At 38.7% G+C, this 19,443-nt stretch overlaps 1 protein-coding gene across 14 annotated transcripts in view; it reads left to right on the plus strand.

The window, feature by feature from the left end:
* Positions 1 to 19,443, plus strand: part of EMSY (EMSY transcriptional repressor, BRCA2 interacting) — an 88,873-nt gene that overhangs the window by 64,400 nt on the left and 5,030 nt on the right. For 6 of the 14 annotated variants that reach the window (XM_027039595.2, XM_027039597.2, XM_027039600.2 and 3 more), the window contains 7 exons: positions 881 to 1,079; positions 7,469 to 7,633; positions 9,343 to 9,498; positions 10,545 to 10,586; positions 12,990 to 13,189; positions 15,076 to 15,639; positions 16,619 to 17,119. In XM_027039595.2, the coding sequence (XP_026895396.1) occupies positions 881 to 1,079; positions 7,469 to 7,633; positions 9,343 to 9,498; positions 10,545 to 10,586; positions 12,990 to 13,189; positions 15,076 to 15,639; positions 16,619 to 17,119 (1,827 nt within the window). The remainder of the gene's footprint in view (positions 1 to 880; positions 1,080 to 7,468; positions 7,634 to 9,342; positions 9,499 to 10,544; positions 10,587 to 12,989; positions 13,190 to 15,075; positions 15,640 to 16,618; positions 17,120 to 19,443) is intronic. The other 8 variants (XM_027039599.2, XM_015073886.3, XM_015073887.3 and 5 more) reach the window with 5 other exon arrangements.

Genomic DNA, 19,443 nt, shown 5'->3' on the forward strand with positions numbered 1-19,443 from the left:
CTCCCATTTTATTTGTTTTAGTGTCTATGGTTTTGACCTTTGCCAGGAGTTGATCTGTTGTACCGTATTGCTTCTAATGATAGTTGTGTAAGTCAGTGTTTCTCCTGGGATTTCTTCAAAGATGACTTATGTCCCAACCATATTTACTTTGCACAGGTGTCTCAATTAGGAATTTCATTTGGTTGCTAATGAAAAGAAACCTGAAGAATGGTGGTTTAAACAAACTAGGGTTTTGTTTTTATTATGTTAATAAATATTCAGGGGGTGCCTGGGTGGCTCACTTGGTTAAGTTCCCGACTTCTGCTCAGGTCACGATTTTATGGTTCATGGGTTCGAGCCCCACATCGGGCTGTCTGCTGTCAGTACAGAGCCCAAATGATTGGGCTTCGGATCCTCTGTCCCCCTCTCTCTCTGCCCCTGCCCTGCTCATGCGCTGTCTGTCTGTCTGCCTCTCACTCTTTCTCTCAAAAAAGTAAAATAAATGTTCAGAAGGAAGAAATTCTGGACTGTTATTGTGCCATTGGGAATCTAGGCATTCTGAAATCCATGGTGGGTGGCTGGCTGTCATTCTAGTGTATAGCCAACAGACTGTAAATGACTTCTGAAGTCACTATAGACAAGAAAAAACAGGGACAGAGCCTCTTGTCAGAATTATGGCTGTTGCATTCTGGCATGTACCATTTAAAATGTTGTATGTGGCTTGACTGTAATTTGTTCATAGATGGAATTAGTCTTTGATAAACAGTGCTGTGCCCAAAGCATAATTAATGTACAGAATGCTGTTTCCCATGTCGGGAAAATAATAGTTCATGACTAGAAGTTTAGCATTTTAAATAGTGCTCTAAAATTTAAACTGGGTATATTTCTGCTTTTCTTCTAGGTTCTTATTAAACCCAAACCAGTGACATTTCAAGCCACAGTTGTTAGTGAACAAACAAGGCAGCTGGTCACAGAAACATTACAGCAAGCATCTAGGGTAGCAGAAGCTGGTAATTCATCTATTCAAGAGGGAAAAGAAGACCCACAGAGTTATACAGATAGTAGTTCCTCTTCTACAGAGTCCTCCCAAAGTTCCCAAGGTAAGATCCATTTTACTCCTGACTTACCGTAATTATTACCGACATAGTACCCTAGTTCCGAAATAGTTGTGTATAGGGATTTCAAACAAACGTGTGCTTTGACTTGTGGAGTCTTTTGATTTACTTTCTTTTGTTTGATACGTAATCAGTGAGCTCAAGTTTTGTTTTTGGTAAGGCTTACTGTTATGTTCATGATGGCATGGCATGATGTTCATCAAATAATTGGTAAACTTTAGATGATGATTTTCACAGGTAGGTATTATCAAACTGGCTAGTGCTGTGATTCTTTTTGTTTCCTTCTGGGTAAAAAGAAGTCTGCAGGAAAGTAAATGTATCTTTTGAATGGTTATTGTTGAGCCTTGAGAAAGAATCAGAGTGGCCAGAGGTGGGCCATGAGTGGGCTATAAATAGAGTGACCATACGTTGCAGTTTGCATAGCACAAGTCCTAGTTTATATCTGTTCTAGCCTAATTATTAATAGCATGCCTTTCCGCTCTCACAGGTTTCCTAATTTAGATGATACTGTATGGTTGTCCTAATTATAAGAAAGGAGCTATGAAGCCAGACTCCAGAGTAGGGAAGCTCTTTATCCTCAGTGCTATCTTAATTATGTTGTTCATCTAGGAAGTCTCTTGAAATAAATTTTTAATCATAAGCTTTGAGACCTGCAAATCTCATACTCCTGTCTATCAGTTACCTTAACTGCCCTTATTGTCAGGTGGTGGGTGTATTTATGCCTATGCTTGCTTGTATGCTCGGATGCATCTAATAAGCAAAGCTGTTTATCTTCCCCTGGTCATCACTCTCTCACTCCATTCCCTCTCCTCACCTCCCCATTATTCTCTCAGGAGTGCTTTCTAGGTATCTTCATTTTTCTACTGCAGATTCTTCATATTATGCACTTTTATTATTTTAATTCTTTAAAGGAGTCTTCCCAGATTAGTGGGAAATTCAGATTGCTCACATGGTTCATATTGCTGATTATTCCATTAATCCATTAATTCAATTTGACAGTTACTTATTAGTTTACACTACATACTAAGCATTGTGCTAGGCCCTGTAAACATTGAATAAAATATAGTTCTTGTTAAAATCTAGAGTAGGGGATTAAAAAATACACGTGTATAACTTCAGTAGTAGTTTAATAAGTTTATTAGTAACAAACAAAAATGCCGAAGGCTAAAAATTCACATTCCAGTGAGAAAAGGATAAGAAAGCTTCACAAAAGAGATAGCATTTGAAATGGTCTTTGAAAACTCATCAGTTAAAAATAAATAAAAACGTTGATTTTAACAAACTATATGGTACTCATTTTACAAAGTAGATAGTTTTCTTCAGCATATTATCAATGATAGTAATATTTTCTGAATCAATTTACTGAGATTTAGTTTATCATTCTATACTGATTATAAATTAGTCTCTGTACTAGTCCCCATGGAGTGATGCATATTATCTATTTCATTCTGTATTTCTTAATGATTTGATATTTACAGATTCCATTCTTATTTCAACACATCAGCTGCATTTCCCTCTTTTATTTTTAAGCCTCTGGTTCCTTGAATAATACTAGCCATTTTTTCCCTTGAGAAATATTTTTATAGAGAGCAGGTAAAATATTTAGCTCATGAGTTGGTGCTAAGAGGGGAACATGAACAGTAGATGTTTTTATATCCATAATCTAGGGTTCTCCTTTGAGTTTGCTAGTCTTTATCTGAGGGAGCTATGAGCCAATCATTACTTCCCAAACATGCCATTTCATTAGGCAGTCTTCAGTTTTCATTCTAAGAATGGGACAAAAGTTTGGCTATTTTTGGAAGTAATTCCGTCTAAGGTTTTCTGCTGTTCAGTCTGTTATTATACATGGTTTCATGTATTTTTATTTGTTCTGTATCATCACATATTTTTCTTTTAAAAATATTCTGTAATATGGAAAAATTTCAGTTCAGAATAGGTATATCTAATATAGTTGACTATAAAGCCAGTTATTATAATCTACATTTCTCCCCCTCCCCACCCCCTGCTACTGTCTTTAGTGCATTCTCACAAAGACCAGGAGCTGGGAATATATATGCTATGATTTAAAGTGAAAGAAAGGGATAAAGATTTTGGTCAGTCTAAAATCATGCTGGTTTTCAAACTATACGAGGATGAAACCTAATGGAAATGTAAGCACTACATAGCAGTTCATTTTTCCTTTCTATTGCTTTTGTAGTTTTTGCCCCTCCCCTGCTTTGGTAACTTTTTCTTTTAATGTAATTGCAGACTTACAAAAATGTTGTAAGAAGAGTTAAAAAGAAATCCTGTGATGTTTTTTTTTTTTTTTTAAGATTTTTTTTTAATGTTTATTTTTGAGAGAGAGATCACGCAAGCAGGGGAGGGTCAGAAAGAGGACAGAGGATGCAAAATGGGCTCTGCACTGACACTAGGGAGCCTCCTGTGGGGCTTGAACTCACGAACCGTGAGATCATGACCTGAGCCGAAGTCGGAGGCTCAACCGATTGAGCCACCCAGGCGCCCCAAGGTGCCCCAAGATTTTGTTTTAAAGTAATCTCTACACCTGACGTGGGGCTTGAACTCATGACCCCAAGATCGTGCCCCCCAGATTTTAAAAAAAGAAAGAAAAATTTAAAGATTATTTATATTTTGTTTATTTCCAGAAGGTTTTAAGGTGGATTGGGTAGAATACAAGATTGTATGAAGTAAAATGAAAGAGAACAAGGAGAGAAAACCAAGAGTAGGGATTTAAGATGGATTTAAGGTATGAGGTAAATACAGAAATGCATCCTGTATCCTATGTAAAAGACATCACTTTAAAAAATACGTAAGACATCACTTTAAGGAGGTCACAAAGTTGTTTCTAGGGTGATTTTTCCAGAAGCTTTATGATCTCAGTAGATTACGGTGAGGGTGGGGAATAAATCCAGGTTAGGCAAAACATACTTACTACAGAACTTTTCAGAGCCGTTATGTGCTAATATATATTGTGAAAAATGAAGAGTGGTGTATATAATGTAAAACACTCCCCAACTTTCTTGACCATAGAACCTTTTGCAGAACATCTTGAGGAACTAATGTTCTCTGAAACATTTTGAGTGATGCTGTCTAGGCAGTTACGTACTGTGAAGGCCTTGGGTTTTAGGACAGTACTTCAGAGGGAAGGTATATATTATATCATAGAAGGGACATAGACATCTTAGGTTTAGTTTAGAAGGGATGATTTAGATGCGTAAGGCATCTGGGAATCATTTTATATGAGGAATGGTCAGTGGAAACAGGACATTTCTCATGGTGAAGAGAAGATGAGGATTGGGTTGGGGACATGGGGGTTGTCAGTTTTCCTGAGAACTGTGACGTGGAAGAGGGAAAAGAATTGATCTTTGTGGATATGTGGACGGAAACTAGAACCACTGGGTAGACAGGAAGACCTGTTTTCCATTTCATATAAGAAAATTTTCTCATTGTCATAACTGCAGAAATGGAAGGAAACTATATTAGAAAGTAGTGAGTTCTCTGGTGTGGCAGTTTCTTTTTTTTAATGTTTTTATTTATTTTTGAGACAGAGAGAGACAGAGCATGAGCAGGGAAGGGGCAGAAAGAGAGGGAGACACAGAATCTGAAGCAGGCTCCAGGCTCTGAGCTGTCAGCACAGAGCCCAATGCGGGGCTCAAACTCACAGAGTGCGAGATCATGACCTGAGCTGAAGTCAGACGCTCAACAGACTGAGCCACCCAGGTGCCCCTGGTGTGGCAGTTTCTTGATTGGTGGGGGATATGTGAAGATTTTAGTATAGGATTGGTGATAGCATTAAGTGAACTGTTAGATCCCTGCTAGCTGAGAGGTCTTACTAGTCTATGAAAGTGTGTTATAGGCCTTTTATGGTAAAGTCACAGGAGGCTTTCTTCCACAGAGATGCCTGATCTGCCTCTGCATATAACAGTACAGTGTGTATTTCTGGTACCTAACAGGTAGTAGATGTCCAGGAAATATTTGTTAAATGACCCATGGGGAAAGACATGTGAGGGTTAGCGGGCCACCATCCTCATAATCAAATGGTACTGTGAGATCAGGCTCTTGGTGTCTCGGTTTTTGCACCCTGACCTCAGCATCAGACTCAATAGGCAGTAGATTTATCTAGTCTAAGAAGAAGCCAAGAGTAGAGAGGAAAATCACTCAAGGAATGGTTTTCACATCTAGGTTCACACACTCATTCTTTGTCTCAGCTGTTGAAGTTGCTGCAGTGATACTGTGTGATGGTTGGCTATTCTCTGGGTGTGGGCAGAAAGAGTGAACCATCTCCCCAGTCCCTCCCCACAGGATAATGTTATGTGCGCTGATGTCTCTGACAGGTGCTCCCATGTGGAAATTTGTTTTCCTTTCTCAGTCTATTTCTACCTTATCTCTCTACAGATGCAATCCTTGCTTTCTTTTGGATTTTCAGTGAATGTTACAGTATTGGGTTGCAGTCATTCCGTGCCTGTAGGTTCTCTCACCTAGCCAAGGAATACTTACATTGCCATGAGAATTTCTTTTTAAAAAAATTTTTTTTTCAACGTTTATTTATTTTTGGGACAGAGAGAGACAGAGCATGAACGGGGGAGGGGCAGAGAGAGAGGGAGACACAGAATCGGAAACAGGCTCCAGGCTCTGAGCCATCAGCCCAGAGCCTGACGCGGGGCTCGAAACCACGGACCGCGAGATCGTGACCTGGCTGAAGTCGGACGCTTAACCAACTGCGCCACCCAGGCGCCCTGCCATGAGAATTTCTTAAATTTGAGAACGTAGGTTTTATAAAAAGAATGATTCCCTAATAAAATTAGTTCTTTTAGGTGTAAGTTCTATTGTCTACTTAGAATGAGTAAAGAAAAATTGTTATGTGCATCACGTGACATTTGGCATTGTAGGATAGTGTCCTTCAGTCTTCTAGAATTTGGGGGGAGGGTATACCTCCCTGGTGTGGCATATATTCTACTCAGTGTTTGAGGGGCAGAGAATACAGTTTGTTAATGGTAATTAAAAATTCCAGTGCTATTGTATATTGATTTGTTTTCTTTGGGAAGGCTTTTTTCTTTTTAAGAGTCATTTTGCCTTCCCCAATCTGTTTGGACAACTTTGTGGTTTTCAAAAATATAAGGTTCAAAGAAGGTTGAACTTCTGTTGAATTTATTCTCGTTTATATGAATTTTTTTCATTCTTCTGTGATGCTTTCACTGACTAATCCAATTCAAAGCAGTCTTTTTCTTTCTATATATTTGTGTTGTTTGCCCTAGTCATTTGATTTTTCCCAAGAATACAAAGCTATATGTATGTTTGTTTTAGGTCTCCTCCATTGTAATCTAAACTTGGCGGTGGGGATTGTGCCTCTATATCCTCCATAATTTTTGTCTTGTATGGTGTCCTGGACAAAGGAGTTTAGGAGCTTAATAATAGTCTAGTCCAACCTGATTATTCTGTAGATGGAAAACTCAATAATTTGTTGCTTCGTTTGATGCACATTTAGTATTTACTTGCCTACCTTTAGCATAAATATAATAAGCCTTGAATTAGGGCCTTAATTTATTTTGAAACTAACGCAACATCTCAGAATCGAGAACTTTTAGGACACAACAACAATAACATTTCTGTTGTCCTTCATAGTTTATGAAGCTCTTTTACATATATTATTTCATTATATCCTCAGAAGTCCTGTGAGGTAGATAGGTAATTTTATCATTGCCAACTTAGGAATAATGACACTAAAACCCAAGGACTCAACTTGCAAATAATTGATAGAGCTGGGGCTGTAACCTAAGACTTTGAACTCTGATGTTATACGTGTGCTATTATATCATCCTGCTTCTAGATCATCTATCCATTCTTGTTATTGGCGGACAGGATTTCTTTTCAGTAGTTCAGCCATCCAAAAATAAGTAATGTTGACTGGATGCTCAGGTTGTAATACAAAACACATTTTCAGATGCATTGGGGAAAATAAAGACTACTACAGCATTTTGTTCTTACTATACACAAACATACATCTACTTAGACAAATGCACACCTATTTATTATAGCAATTATCACATTGAATTGTAATTTGTCTTTTTACATGTCTGTCTCCCCAACCAGATTGTGTGCTTCTTGAGCATCCTCTGATTACTCTGTAAGCTCCTTTATATCCTCAATGCCAAATATAGACTCCTGCATATAGGTGCCCAGTTTGTTGAATCAGTGAATGAATGAATGAGTAAGTGAATACAGGCATGAAAGATATGCCCTGTGGGGGCTTACAGTCTTCTTGGGGAGATAAAGCATGAAGTTTACAATAAATACAAAGATTAAAAAAAAAAACAAATTGTTTTTTTTAAGAGAAACTTTGTTTATAGGGTTTTTTTTTTTTAACTAATATAAAACAGATTCCCAGCCTGTAGTTCATGTAATTGCTTCCCGGCGTCAGGATTGGTCAGAACATGAGATTGCAATGGAGACTAGCCCCACCATAATTTATCAGGATGTATCCAGTGAATCACAATCAGCTACTTCAACAATCAAAGCTCTATTAGAACTCCAACAGACAACAGGTATGAATTCACATGCTCAATTGAATGAAGCATGTTTTCTCTAGAGATGGGTTGTGCTAAAATACTACCACTGTTATATTTTCTTTGTTATTATTTGAGCACATTTCCCCCCTCTGGACTGGTCTATAATCATTGCTGCAGTCTGTTTACTTGTCAGTTCAATAAGATGTGCACAGGAGTACTAAAGGATAGACTAGTTAGGGAGGAAAAAAAAATGGCAGAGCCCTTTCTTTTCTGTCTCCTGCTTGAAATGGGCAATCCTGTTGCCTCTTTGACCAGAAGGGAGTAGTTTCTATCATTTCTAAGCACAAGGATAGATGTAGCATAGATGTCAGTTCCATTTGAGAAGAGTAGGAGACAGATTGAAGGGCCCCTGCCATCCTCCTTGATATTGGTGGGGCAATTTTGTGGTCATAAAACACCATTAATGGCCCTTGCTAGCATTCTAATTGGTCTTATCTTTATATTTTCATTGTATCATTTAACCACTTGAGCTTCCATGCAAAGCTGCCCTCATTTAACAAGATCCCACTAGTATTTCTAGTTACTAAATATCTTCAATAAACTAGGCAAAACCCATGTTAGTTATTACTGACTTGTCTATTACAATAAGTCAAAGATTGTTAGAGTATTTAAGGGACCTTAGCAATGATCTCATCCAAGCCTTTCATTTTATGCATAAGTAAACTGAGATCCAGAGAAGTTACCCAGTTGGTTAGTGGCAGAGTGAGACTCCATGTCTTTTGATTCCTAATTCAGTGTCCTCTCTACTTGTGGGGTGACTGTGGTATTATTTTGGTTTGGTTTTGCTTTCTTTGTTTAAATGATTATCTTGATTTTGTCACTTTATATGCTTCGTGGGAATAATCTGAATGATCACTCAGTGGACTTAATTACTGGTAACTAACTATTTGTTGTAACATCCACCTTACACTAGCCAAAGAATATGAGCACTTAGTATCTTTGGTTAATCTTTCGATTGGTGTTAACTTTTGGCCTTAGGCATTTCCTTAGTTTCTTGTTTTTGACATACTCAGCCATTTCCATTAATGTCTCACAGAGGGTGAAAACTGAGCAAGCAGATTTTATAGAAAATATGACAAGATAGAAAGTAAATTTATCCACGGAACCCATTCTTGATCCCAGACCACTCCATAAAACATTTTTGTAGGAACAGAGAGGTCATTTTTTCCTAACACTGAAGATTTTTGTTCTTTAAGAGCCATTGAATACTTGGTAACATTTCTTTGGGGATTATCTTAAATTTTTAATAGATCAAATTAAACTAGTCATTGTATTGTCTGTTCTGGGTAGGTATGATCTAGAGCAAATCATGCTGTATACTGCCTATTCACCCTTTGTTTTCAGGTTGGTAAACTCCAGAATACCGGGAACTACCTTGAAGAGAAGGGTAAAGGAAATGTTCTAAAAGGAGTGTGTATAAGGGAAACCGATTTTTTAGCCTAGTCATAATGGGGAATTTTAGTCTGATTGCATATGTCCTTCTTGCTAGGCTGCTGGTTATGGTTGCATAAGTTGTGCCCATACAACCATATAGAGCAGTCTGCTTTTTTCATTTCAATTCACTGTCTCCTTATCACTGCCAGTCGTGGCACCCCAGAGGTCTGGCTCGTTATTCCCATGGACAACTCTTGTTTTGATACTTGTTTGTAACAAAAGTTAACTTTTCCCCTGCCTTTTCTATGCAGTAAAGGAAAAATTGGAATCTAAACCAAGACAACCCACTATTGACTTGAGTCAGATGGCAGTGCCTATTCAGATGACCCAGGAAAAGAGACATTCTCCTGAGAGTCCATCCATTGCTGTGGTAGAGTCAGAACTAGTTGCTGAATACATCACTACTGGTAGGTGTCCTCTTAAAAAGTAGTATTAAGGTAGGAGAGCTACCTTTCTGGATTTGATGGGATGGTTGTTTGGGGGAGAATATAGCTTTTATATTTCTAGATCTTTTTCCAGTTTGCTCTGAAAGCAAATTTTCATTGTCCTTGGGACTTAACCCTGTCTTTAATGACTAGGGAAGAAAACCAATCAGTTGTTACAAACTGGCAGCTAATAAAAAATTGCAAGTTGGCCATAAATAACGTCTATGAATATAGGGTGACAGTTGTAGAGAGAGGATAAAATACCTTTTTCAGAAGAATAAATATTTTGATGCATCTAAATTTTTTAGTTTTGGTGGAGGGGAGAGGGGAGGGGAGATGGGTCAAGGGAGAAAGGAGGTATAAAATCCAATACCTTTTTTGATGTAAAGAAAAAAAATGTGGGAAACTTTAAGTCCCTGTAAATACTTAGGAGTTCTGGTGGAAGGCAAATTAGGCATTTGTTTCAAATGTGGTCTGGCAGCAAAACACTAATGAGAGTTTTGGATGGCATATAGAAAAGTGGAACAGGAAGGATAATAGATTCTTTCTCTCGTGTTCTGGCGAGACCACACCTGGAATACTGCCTTCTGTTTTGGACACTTCGTTACCTTGAGATTTGAAATAGTTCAGAGAATAGTAATGCGAATAATTAGGGGTTAGGAGAAATGACTTACAAGGCAATATATAAAGAATGCCTGTCTTGAGTTTTCTTAAGCAGTAATTAAAAGAGAACATAAAGTTACAGATACTTAAAGGATGTAAATACCAAAGCAGAAGAGGGACTGTATGGTATCATTTTTGGAGATATTTTTAAGACTAACAGGTTAAAATTGCCAAAAGGGAAAATCCAGTTAAAGACTATGGAAAACCATCTAGCATCTTTCTTCAGAGATATTTAGCAAAAAGCTAAATAAAGCAGAGGGCAGTATGTTGGGGAAATCAGTATTAACTTCTGGGGATAGACTAGATTATCAGATGGTAAATAGAAGAAAAGACCTATGATTTCTTCCCTTACTTATCCTTTTCAGAACGCACTGATGAGGGGACAGAGGTTGCTTTTCCCCTTCTAGGTAAGTGGTGTGCATCCATTTGTAGCATAACTGAAGGTAAAATATTGTTGTTTGGGGGGGAACCAGTTAAATGGATGCGCTCTACTCTGATCTGGTAGAGGAAAGGTAAGCTCCGCTCAGTGAAAAGGAGACTTTCCTTTTTCAGGAGAGTGGGATCCTTTCTCAGAAGTGAGCAGTTTGACATTGGAAAAAATAAAAGTTGTTTACAGAAATAAATGACTGTTTTATCCTGTTTTTATGGCCCAGTTAAGGTCAATTCAGCTGTTTTCTGAATGTTCACTCTGTGACCTCCTTCCATGATCTTCTCCCCATCATATCCTCAGCCACATTAAGCATTTTCTTTGACTTCGAACCCAGCTCCCTAGCCCTGACCTCTTGTATTATCCGGGAGTGGGTATTAGTCTTCTCTGACGTTTCTGCATGCTGGGGAATTACTGTGAAGAGATTTGTAGTATCTTGAGTGAGGATTATTTTTAAATGATTTTAGTTGATCGTCTGTTAAATCCATTTCATTTCTTAATAAGATTCTAATGTCATAATTATGAAAATGAGTATGGACAGCAGAAATGTTCCATATAATCTGATAATTTCATGAGAAATTATCTTTATTTATTATTCTTTCAAGTGTCATTCATTTCTGATGATGCTTCCATCAGTAAAAAACTTTATGAATTTGCTTGTTCAATTTTAATATTATGTGATTTGTTTTTCTCCTACTCAGTCACATTATAAATGATTTCAGCAGTGGTTGTTTTAATGTCAACACTGATGCCCTTTTTTTCCGTTTGGTTGAGCACATACGGAAGATTTGGTTAACTCATATAATTTAAAATGTACATATAAAGCATACTGTGAAACGCAGTAAGATACTGCATTACATTTTTACCAGTGATGCTGCCTGGAATCTCTTATATCACATGTAGGCGTGTGTATAAGCAACAGTAGAAAAACTGTGTTTGAGAATATAGATAGAATGAGTTAAAAAATAAATAAAGCTTATTTATATTTCACTGGGTAGTTTTAGTTCTGTACTCATAATACCTAAGTAGCACTTTGAGATTGATTTCTGTAGTGATCATCTTACCCTTGGACATTCCACTACGATTTTTCTAAACCTGGAACCACTTGAATGTGGAGCTACTTGAAATTGCAGATCAAGATATATGAGCACTGGAATCATGGGTCATTGAGAGGATTTTTATATTCTCAAAAACCTTAGCTAATTTTACAGATTTATTGTACTCTGTTCTTGTTTCAGAAAATTTGTTTCCCCGTAACCATAAGCATTTCTAAAGCTCTGTAGACTAAGAGGTGGTGAATGTTTTACTGTTTAAAAAGTTGAAGTTGAGGCTGGTAAAAGATGATAGATTGGCACCAATGTCGATGTATCATTTTACATCTGTCTATCAATATAAACATAAGTGTATAGTTTACCCCTCTTGCCCTATGTACCAGAGAAGGACCTTTGTACCTTTGTAAGAGAATAAGAAATGGGGTTGTTCTCCTTACTGAATTCTCACCCGTTTATGTCAGATGAGCTAAATTGGAGAAGATGAAAGAAGAGCGATTTTTCTGTTCTTTTGTTAACTTTATATTGTGATAGTTAACAATTTAATACTTAATAATTTAATTAAGTTTATATTTTGATAAACATTTTCAGCTTGTTACTTCATTTGATCCTCCTCTAGGTAGAAAAAATTTATTGTCCCATTAAACAAACAAAAGCAAAACCTCTGAGTTTTAGAGGTTAATGGAATTTTGTTTTGTTTTTTTAGAGGTTCATAGAATTTGAGTGACCTCTTCAAGTTCGCATAGCTGGTTGGTGGCAGAGTGGGACAGAATCCAGGTGTGACTCTTGGTCCGGTTCTTTCTGCAGTATCATTTTGACCTCTCATATCTTTAGGAACTGTAAGGCTGCAAGACAGTGTCTCCTTCATGTAAAAGAACGAATGTTTCTGGGTTTTGTATTGCATTTGGAACTGGGACCAAGAAATTAAAATACCATCTTAGTAACTTAAGTATTATCTTAGTATCCTTAAAGATACTAGTCTGGGATTTGATTCCAGAAATTCATTATTGTTTTTGTTACCTTAATGGGGTGAAGGTTCTTGGAGGAAGTAAGTGCGGCTCACAGGAGGATGTAACTTTAAGGGGTTTGTTCCTCCTTTGTGATGACAGTTTTCAAAGTGCTTCCACATTTCTCATCTCATCCTTATAATAGCTCTGTTATTCCCATTTTACAGATGAGAACACAGAGTCTCAGAGAAGATAAGTGACTTTCTCAGAGTCACACAGCTCATAGATGGGCAGACTCTGGTCTTCTGCCTCCTAGTTCACAGTACCACACTTTCTCTCTGTGACGCAATCTCACAGACATTTGTTTAAAATGACTACTGGTTACAGATGCTGTGGTGATTTCTGGAGAAATATCATCACCTCCTCTATTTTCAGTCAGCCATCGCTCCCAGCCCCAACAGCCCTCCCAGCCCCAGCGGACCCTGCTCCAGCATGTGGCTCAGTCACAGACCGCAACACAGACTTCAGTGGTGGTGAAGTCCATCCCGGCATCTTCCCCTGGAGCGATCACCCACATTATGCAGCAGGTTGTATCTCTTCTTTCTCTCCCTACCTTCTATAACTGCTCCTTTTTGAAATAAGGTTTAGTTTCATCTATTGTAAGAAAGGAAATAACTGAATTGAAGAAGAGTATTTGTGTCGTTCTTTCATCTGTGAGGACTGAGGAGAGGGAATGAATTGAGAGTCTCAACACTGGAAAGTAATTAAGAAACAGTATTCTTGGATCTTCTGCAAACTTGGAACATTTCAAAAGGGTGGCACTTTCTAGATGAATCTGTGACTTCAAAAGTGGCCACTGTTTCTGTATATTTATTGTTACAGAAGAATTTATCACGTAGGTGAGATTTTTGTAAATGAAATAGAAGTTGGCTTCTTTAGCTGTGTGTTGCTTGGGTTTTTGCTTTTATGATGAATTCTCATGGGGAAACATTACAAATAAGTAGGTATAAATATCTGACTTTTATTATATGTGACCAATTAAATAGGAGGAAGAGACCCAATGGGAAGGAGAAAGAGTTAATATAAAACAGAAAGTCTGGTACCAAGGGTAATGGGGATAAGCTAATTTTATGTCAGCTACTGTGCTTTGAGCTTTAAACACATTCATTTGTTTAAATCTCACTGTGATCCTGTAAGGTGGGTATATTATCCCTCTTACAAATGAGGAAACTTTGTTCATAGAAGTTAAGTAAAAATAAGTAACTTATTCTGGGTGGCAGAGCTAGGATTTAAACCCAAAGCATCCTGCCTCTATACAAAGTGATGATCATAGATACCAGATTTAAGCGTGACGTATCATTAGTTGTCACATAAATCACCATCAGTTTGACTGGTAGCAGTTGATCCTAATTGTAATCAAATTAACCTGAAAGGCAATAAAGAAATTGTTGAATTAAAAACCTGTTTGTGCAAGGTCGTTCTGAGATCAGGGAGGGTTTCAGTGGAACCTCAAAAAGTTTTAAAGTTTAGAATGAAGGAATAACGTGACAAGGAAGTGGGAAGGATGAGGTTGGGGTGGATTTTGTGTCACTGAGGGAAGCCAGGTGGCCAGAGGTTTAAGTGGGTACCAGATCTCAGCCTGGAGTCTAGCCCTCACCTGGCCAGTCCTGACATTGACCTTTTTCAAGGCACCCAGAGAGGTCAAACAGACTGGCCCTCACCATGTCGCTCAAGATCAATACCTCCTCCCCTTGCTGTTAAAACTGACATGGGAGAGTCTCCTTTGCCGCTGACAGGAGTGCTCTTGTCCCTCCCCAGTCTCCTTCCCTCCTGGCAGCCGAGCCTCTGGGAAACTGTTGCCTGCTGGGCCCGGAATATGACCAAAGGGGCGAGGAGGACTAGTACAGAGGGTGGTTCACACGGGTTTGGTGAAGCCTGATGAACCGTTTTCACTCTGACCGGAGAGGCCCTCTGTGGGGACCTGGACGGGCATGTCCCTCAGACAGCGACTCTGACTTACTGGACAGCATGGCCAAAGTGGGCTTCTCTGAACTTTGACTTTTCTCTGGACACCTCATACCTGGGTGGCTGTGTTCTTTCTTTGGGTGGCTCAGTATCGCTGATGACCAGGCTAGACAGCTGTGTCCTGAGTCAGGGAGCCTGTTCTTTTTCTGTGTTGGGCTGTGCTTGCAGGGTAACCTTATTCCTCTTACCTATAAATTCTGGGTCCACTTTTCTTCTAGAAAAGAGTAGACCAGTTGTTGCAGTACTTAATTTCTAAGAGTTGAAATTACAAGAGTCTCAATTTAAAGCCCCCTTTAGATTCAGAAAACTTGAGGTTTCATGGTCTTTTTAAGCTCTTTCTTCTGAAAATTTTTGAATGAATCTCATAACCAAGTCTTTTCCAGTTTGAGGAAAATGTAGCAATGTAGGTGCCTTTACTTTATTCTTACTTTGTGCCTTTTTTACTCAGGCATTAAGCAGTCACACTGCTTTTACCAAACACAGCGAGGAACTTGGAACTGAGGAGGGCGAGGTTGAAGAGATGGACACTTTAGACCCTCAGACAGGTCTGTTTTACCGATCTGCCCTGACTCAGTCACAGTCAGCTAAGCAGCAGAAACTTAGCCAGCCCCAGCTGGAACAGACTCAGCTGCAAGTGAAAACTCTGCAGTGCTTCCAGACTAAACAGAAGCAGACCATCCACCTGCAGGCAGACCAGCTCCAGCACAAACTCCCGCAAATGCCCCAGCTTTCCATCAGGCATCAGAAACTCACCCCTCTCCAGCAAGAACAAGCACAGCCCAAGCCAGATGTACAGCACACACAGCATCCCATGGTGGCCAAAGACAGGCAGCTTCCTACCTTAATGGCACAGCCCCCGCAAACTGTAGTACAGGTGCTTGCAGTGAAAACCACGCAGCAGCTCCCTAAACTGCAGCAGGCTCCGAACCAACCAAAAATCTACGTGCAACCCCAAACCCCCCAGAGCCAAATGCCGCTCCCAGCCTCATCAGAGAAACAGCCGGCAAGCCAGGTAACGGAATATTGGTAGCATGCAAAGTTAAGCTTCTCTGTTGATGGAAAAAATGAGAACATTACGATCCTATCGTGATTAGCAGTGCTTTCTCCTGGCAAGAGGAAACTCAAAAGCCTCATTTATGCTGGTATTGCTTTACCCCATCAGAAGGTTGACATTAGGGAAGAAATGCACGCATTAATATAGGAAGGACAAATAAAGTGTAGCACTCAGAACTTGATTTTCTAGGCAGTTTTTAAATGAAATCACTTCAGCATTGATCAGCAGCACGTAGAAGCGAGATCCCTAAATTATTTGTTATTTTTTAGGTACAAAATTTTTTTTCCTATGCTTGTAAACTCTTTTATCTGTGGTAGTAATGCTAAGTAAACAACGCAGTCTTTTAAGGAGCTTCATTGAACATCTTCCTTTGCAGTTTACATCATCACTCTCTAGTTAATAAATTTATCTTCTAGATTTATCTTCTAGATTGCAGAGGAATTATCTGGATATTCGAAAGAAAAATTATATTAGGGAAAACCAGTGGCTTTAGAGTAATGTATATATGTGTGTATATATTATAAATACATATATAGAGAATATATTTGTAAGATATATTTGAAGCAAAAAAAATTGAAAAACCCTGCTTTTTATTTTTAAAAGCTGAAGATGATACAAATAATTTGAGAATGGGTTGAAGGTATACTGTATGGGGATATAAATCCCAAAAGGAAGCAAGGCTGCTGCGACTTTTTTTTCCTTTATGTTATGAACCTTGGCTGGCTTGACAGAGGTTCTTTCAACCCCTTCTCTTTCCCTAGGTTTCTTAAAAGTAACCAGATACTTTCCCATCCAGCCCTTATATTAAAACACCAAGCTTCAAAATGTCCTCCTAGTATACCGCACGAATGTTTCTTTTGCCATATTATCTGGGGTATTTGATAGGTTTTCTCAAAGAGATGTAGCTGTAACACACACAACCCCAATTTGTTTTCAGGTGGAGCAGCCAATTATAACCCAAGGATCCTCTGTTACAAAGATAACTTTTGAGGGGCGCCAGCCTCCCACAGTTACAAAGATAACTGGTGGCAGTTCTGTGCCTAAGCTGACATCACCAGTTACAAGCATATCTCCCATTCAGGCTTCTGAGAAGACAGCTGTGTCAGACATTTTGAAAATGTCTTTGATGGAAGCTCAGATTGATACAAATGTAGAGCATATGGTAGTGGATCCCCCAAAGAAGGCTCTTGCCACTAGTATGCTCACTGGTGAAGCAGGATCATTGCCCTCCACCCACGTGGTGGTGGCAGGGATGGCGAATTCCACTCCCCAGCAACAGAAATGTAGAGAGTCCTGTTCAAGTCCATCTGCTGTTGGCCCTCCCTTAACGACAAGGAAAATCGATGCACCGGGAGTGCCTACAACAGGCCAGTTCATGCGTATTCAGAATGTAGGCCAAAAGAAAGCTGAAGAGAGCCCAGCAGAAATTATCATCCAGGTAAGAATTGGAAGGAACATGAGAAACATTGGGCATCTTGGGGGTTGTGGGTTTGGCATGTTTGGGAATGTCACAGGAAGAGTCAAGCCAAGATGGCAAAAGACAAAGTGATTATTTTTGAGATGGCATTTGACAAATTTGGTTTAATACCTATTACAAATATAAAAATTTATATTTTCTGGTAGAGAATCCTAGAAAATTGGTGGATATTATCACGGCACACCTTAGAGACAATCAAGAGCCCTAAGCCCATATGTCAGCTTGGTTATTATAGATTCAAAACATACTTGCCAGTGTTAACTCAGTAAAGTCAGCCCAGAAAATCAGCAACTTGATGGGGTCAAACTTTGGGCTCCCCGGTCTTTGCTCAAAAACTCCTGAGATATAACTGGATTGTATTTTATCTCAAGTTAATTTTAGGGATTCTTTTCTTTGAAAAACACACTTCTTTATCTTGATTCAGATTTATGGTTTTCAGGACAATAAAACTTTAATTAACTGCAGTATCTGGAGAAACATGTTGTAAGAAAATGTTTCTATATGATTTAATTTTATATTTAAGTTGGGATTAGCCATAAAGTTTTGCTTTTTTATTTCAATCATTGTTATTGAGAAATCTTGTTATGGTTACTGTCCTGCCTTGGTAAGTGAATGTAATGAATTATGCATTGGCAATAGGTCTTCCTATGCCTCACATTCCCTTCATTCTAAAACTCATCTGTCATCATGCATAATAGATCAAGACTGAAGAATTATTGAGTCCAGACTAGCCCTTAGAAGTTGTGTTTTACTTCCTTTTCTCTTTGTTAGGGTATCGGGTTGTTTTCTTGCCATAAATTCATTGTTGTGTGACTTGGAAGTTTCTGCGGCAAACTTTCCCTTTGCCGTGATGCCAGGCTATGAGAGAATGCAAACCGACCAATATTCATCCAAATATGATATAAATATAGGGGGGAAATGCTTAAAGGCAAAAAGAACTGGCCGTTGAATTATTAAATGATTTGTTCCTCCTGTAAAAATAGTTGTTAGTGAATTAAGTAATTCTTTTTATTTATTTATTTATTTGTTTATTTTGAGGGGGCGGGGAGGGGCAGAAAGAAAGGGAGAGACAGAATCCCAAGCAGGCTCTATGCTGTCAGCGTGGAGCCTGACTCGGGGCTGCATCTCAAGAACCATGAGATCATGACCTGGGCTGAAATCAAGAGTCAGACACTTCACTCGCTGAGCCACCCAGGCACACCTTAAGGAATTCTTGACAAAGGATTTGTTGGGTTTTTTTCCCCTGAAGAAGTTAGAGTGTGGTGGAAAAGGAGGGAGTTCCTAGCTTCCCCACTCACTGTTTAACTTTGGGCAGGGCTGCTTAACCCTGCTGTGCCTCAGTTTCCTCATCAGTAAAACGGAAATAAGGAATGCCTATTCTACATCACTGATGGAAGGATTACACCAAAGTGAGATGAAGCGCCTAGCACAGTACCTGGCTCTTAGTGATTGCCCCATACATGGTAGTTATTTATTACTATTTCTGCTAAAATTTTCTGCGGCTCCTGAGGGTTTAAATTGGAATACTCACTAAATCGGAAATTATTTGGGATTGCTTATTTGGAAATGATTTTCTGCACTTTATGAACACGGCTAAAAATATACTTCATGTATCAAGGATGGTACCTAATGAGTAGGCTCTCTACAGAATATGCCAACTAACTTTTAGCATATACCATGTGCTAGGTAGCTATGTCAGAGAGAAGGGGACAGTGGTATAGTGGTTAAGAATCAAGCTTTTGGAGTCAAAAATACCTGGATTTGAATCTCACCTATGCTCCCCCTTACCAGCATTGTGGTTTGGAGTTAACCTCTGTATTTCAATTTCATTGCCTATGAAATGGAAACAATATCAATTACCTCACAAGGTTGTTTTGAGGATCAAGTGGGAAAATGTATATAATGCAGCTTGTTAAGTGTCTGCTATAGAGGAATACTCCGTAAAGATAGCTCCTGTTACTATAATCATCATTAATATATTGCTAGAATATTTTCAGATCTTACTAATTATACTTAGCTTTGACCTGAAGTATTGATTTTACTGTTTCGGTAAAATAGTATGGGGATGAATGAAAGAAGTCTGCAGAAGTGCTTTGGTCCCTTGAAAAATGTTTTATAAAAATTCAACATGTTTAATAATAAGTGCTTTGAGTGAAAAGCATTGTTCTTTGTAGACATGTAATCTGTATTTCATTCATTTGTTCATTCATTCATTCATGCCACATGTATTATTTAACCTCTGCGTTCTAGGCACTGTGCTAGGTGCAGAGACTAGAGGAATAAAT

The sequence above is a fragment of the Acinonyx jubatus genome, chromosome D1 (genome assembly GCF_027475565.1).
Source record: "Acinonyx jubatus isolate Ajub_Pintada_27869175 chromosome D1, VMU_Ajub_asm_v1.0, whole genome shotgun sequence".
NCBI classification, from domain to species: Eukaryota; Metazoa; Chordata; class Mammalia; order Carnivora; family Felidae; genus Acinonyx; species Acinonyx jubatus.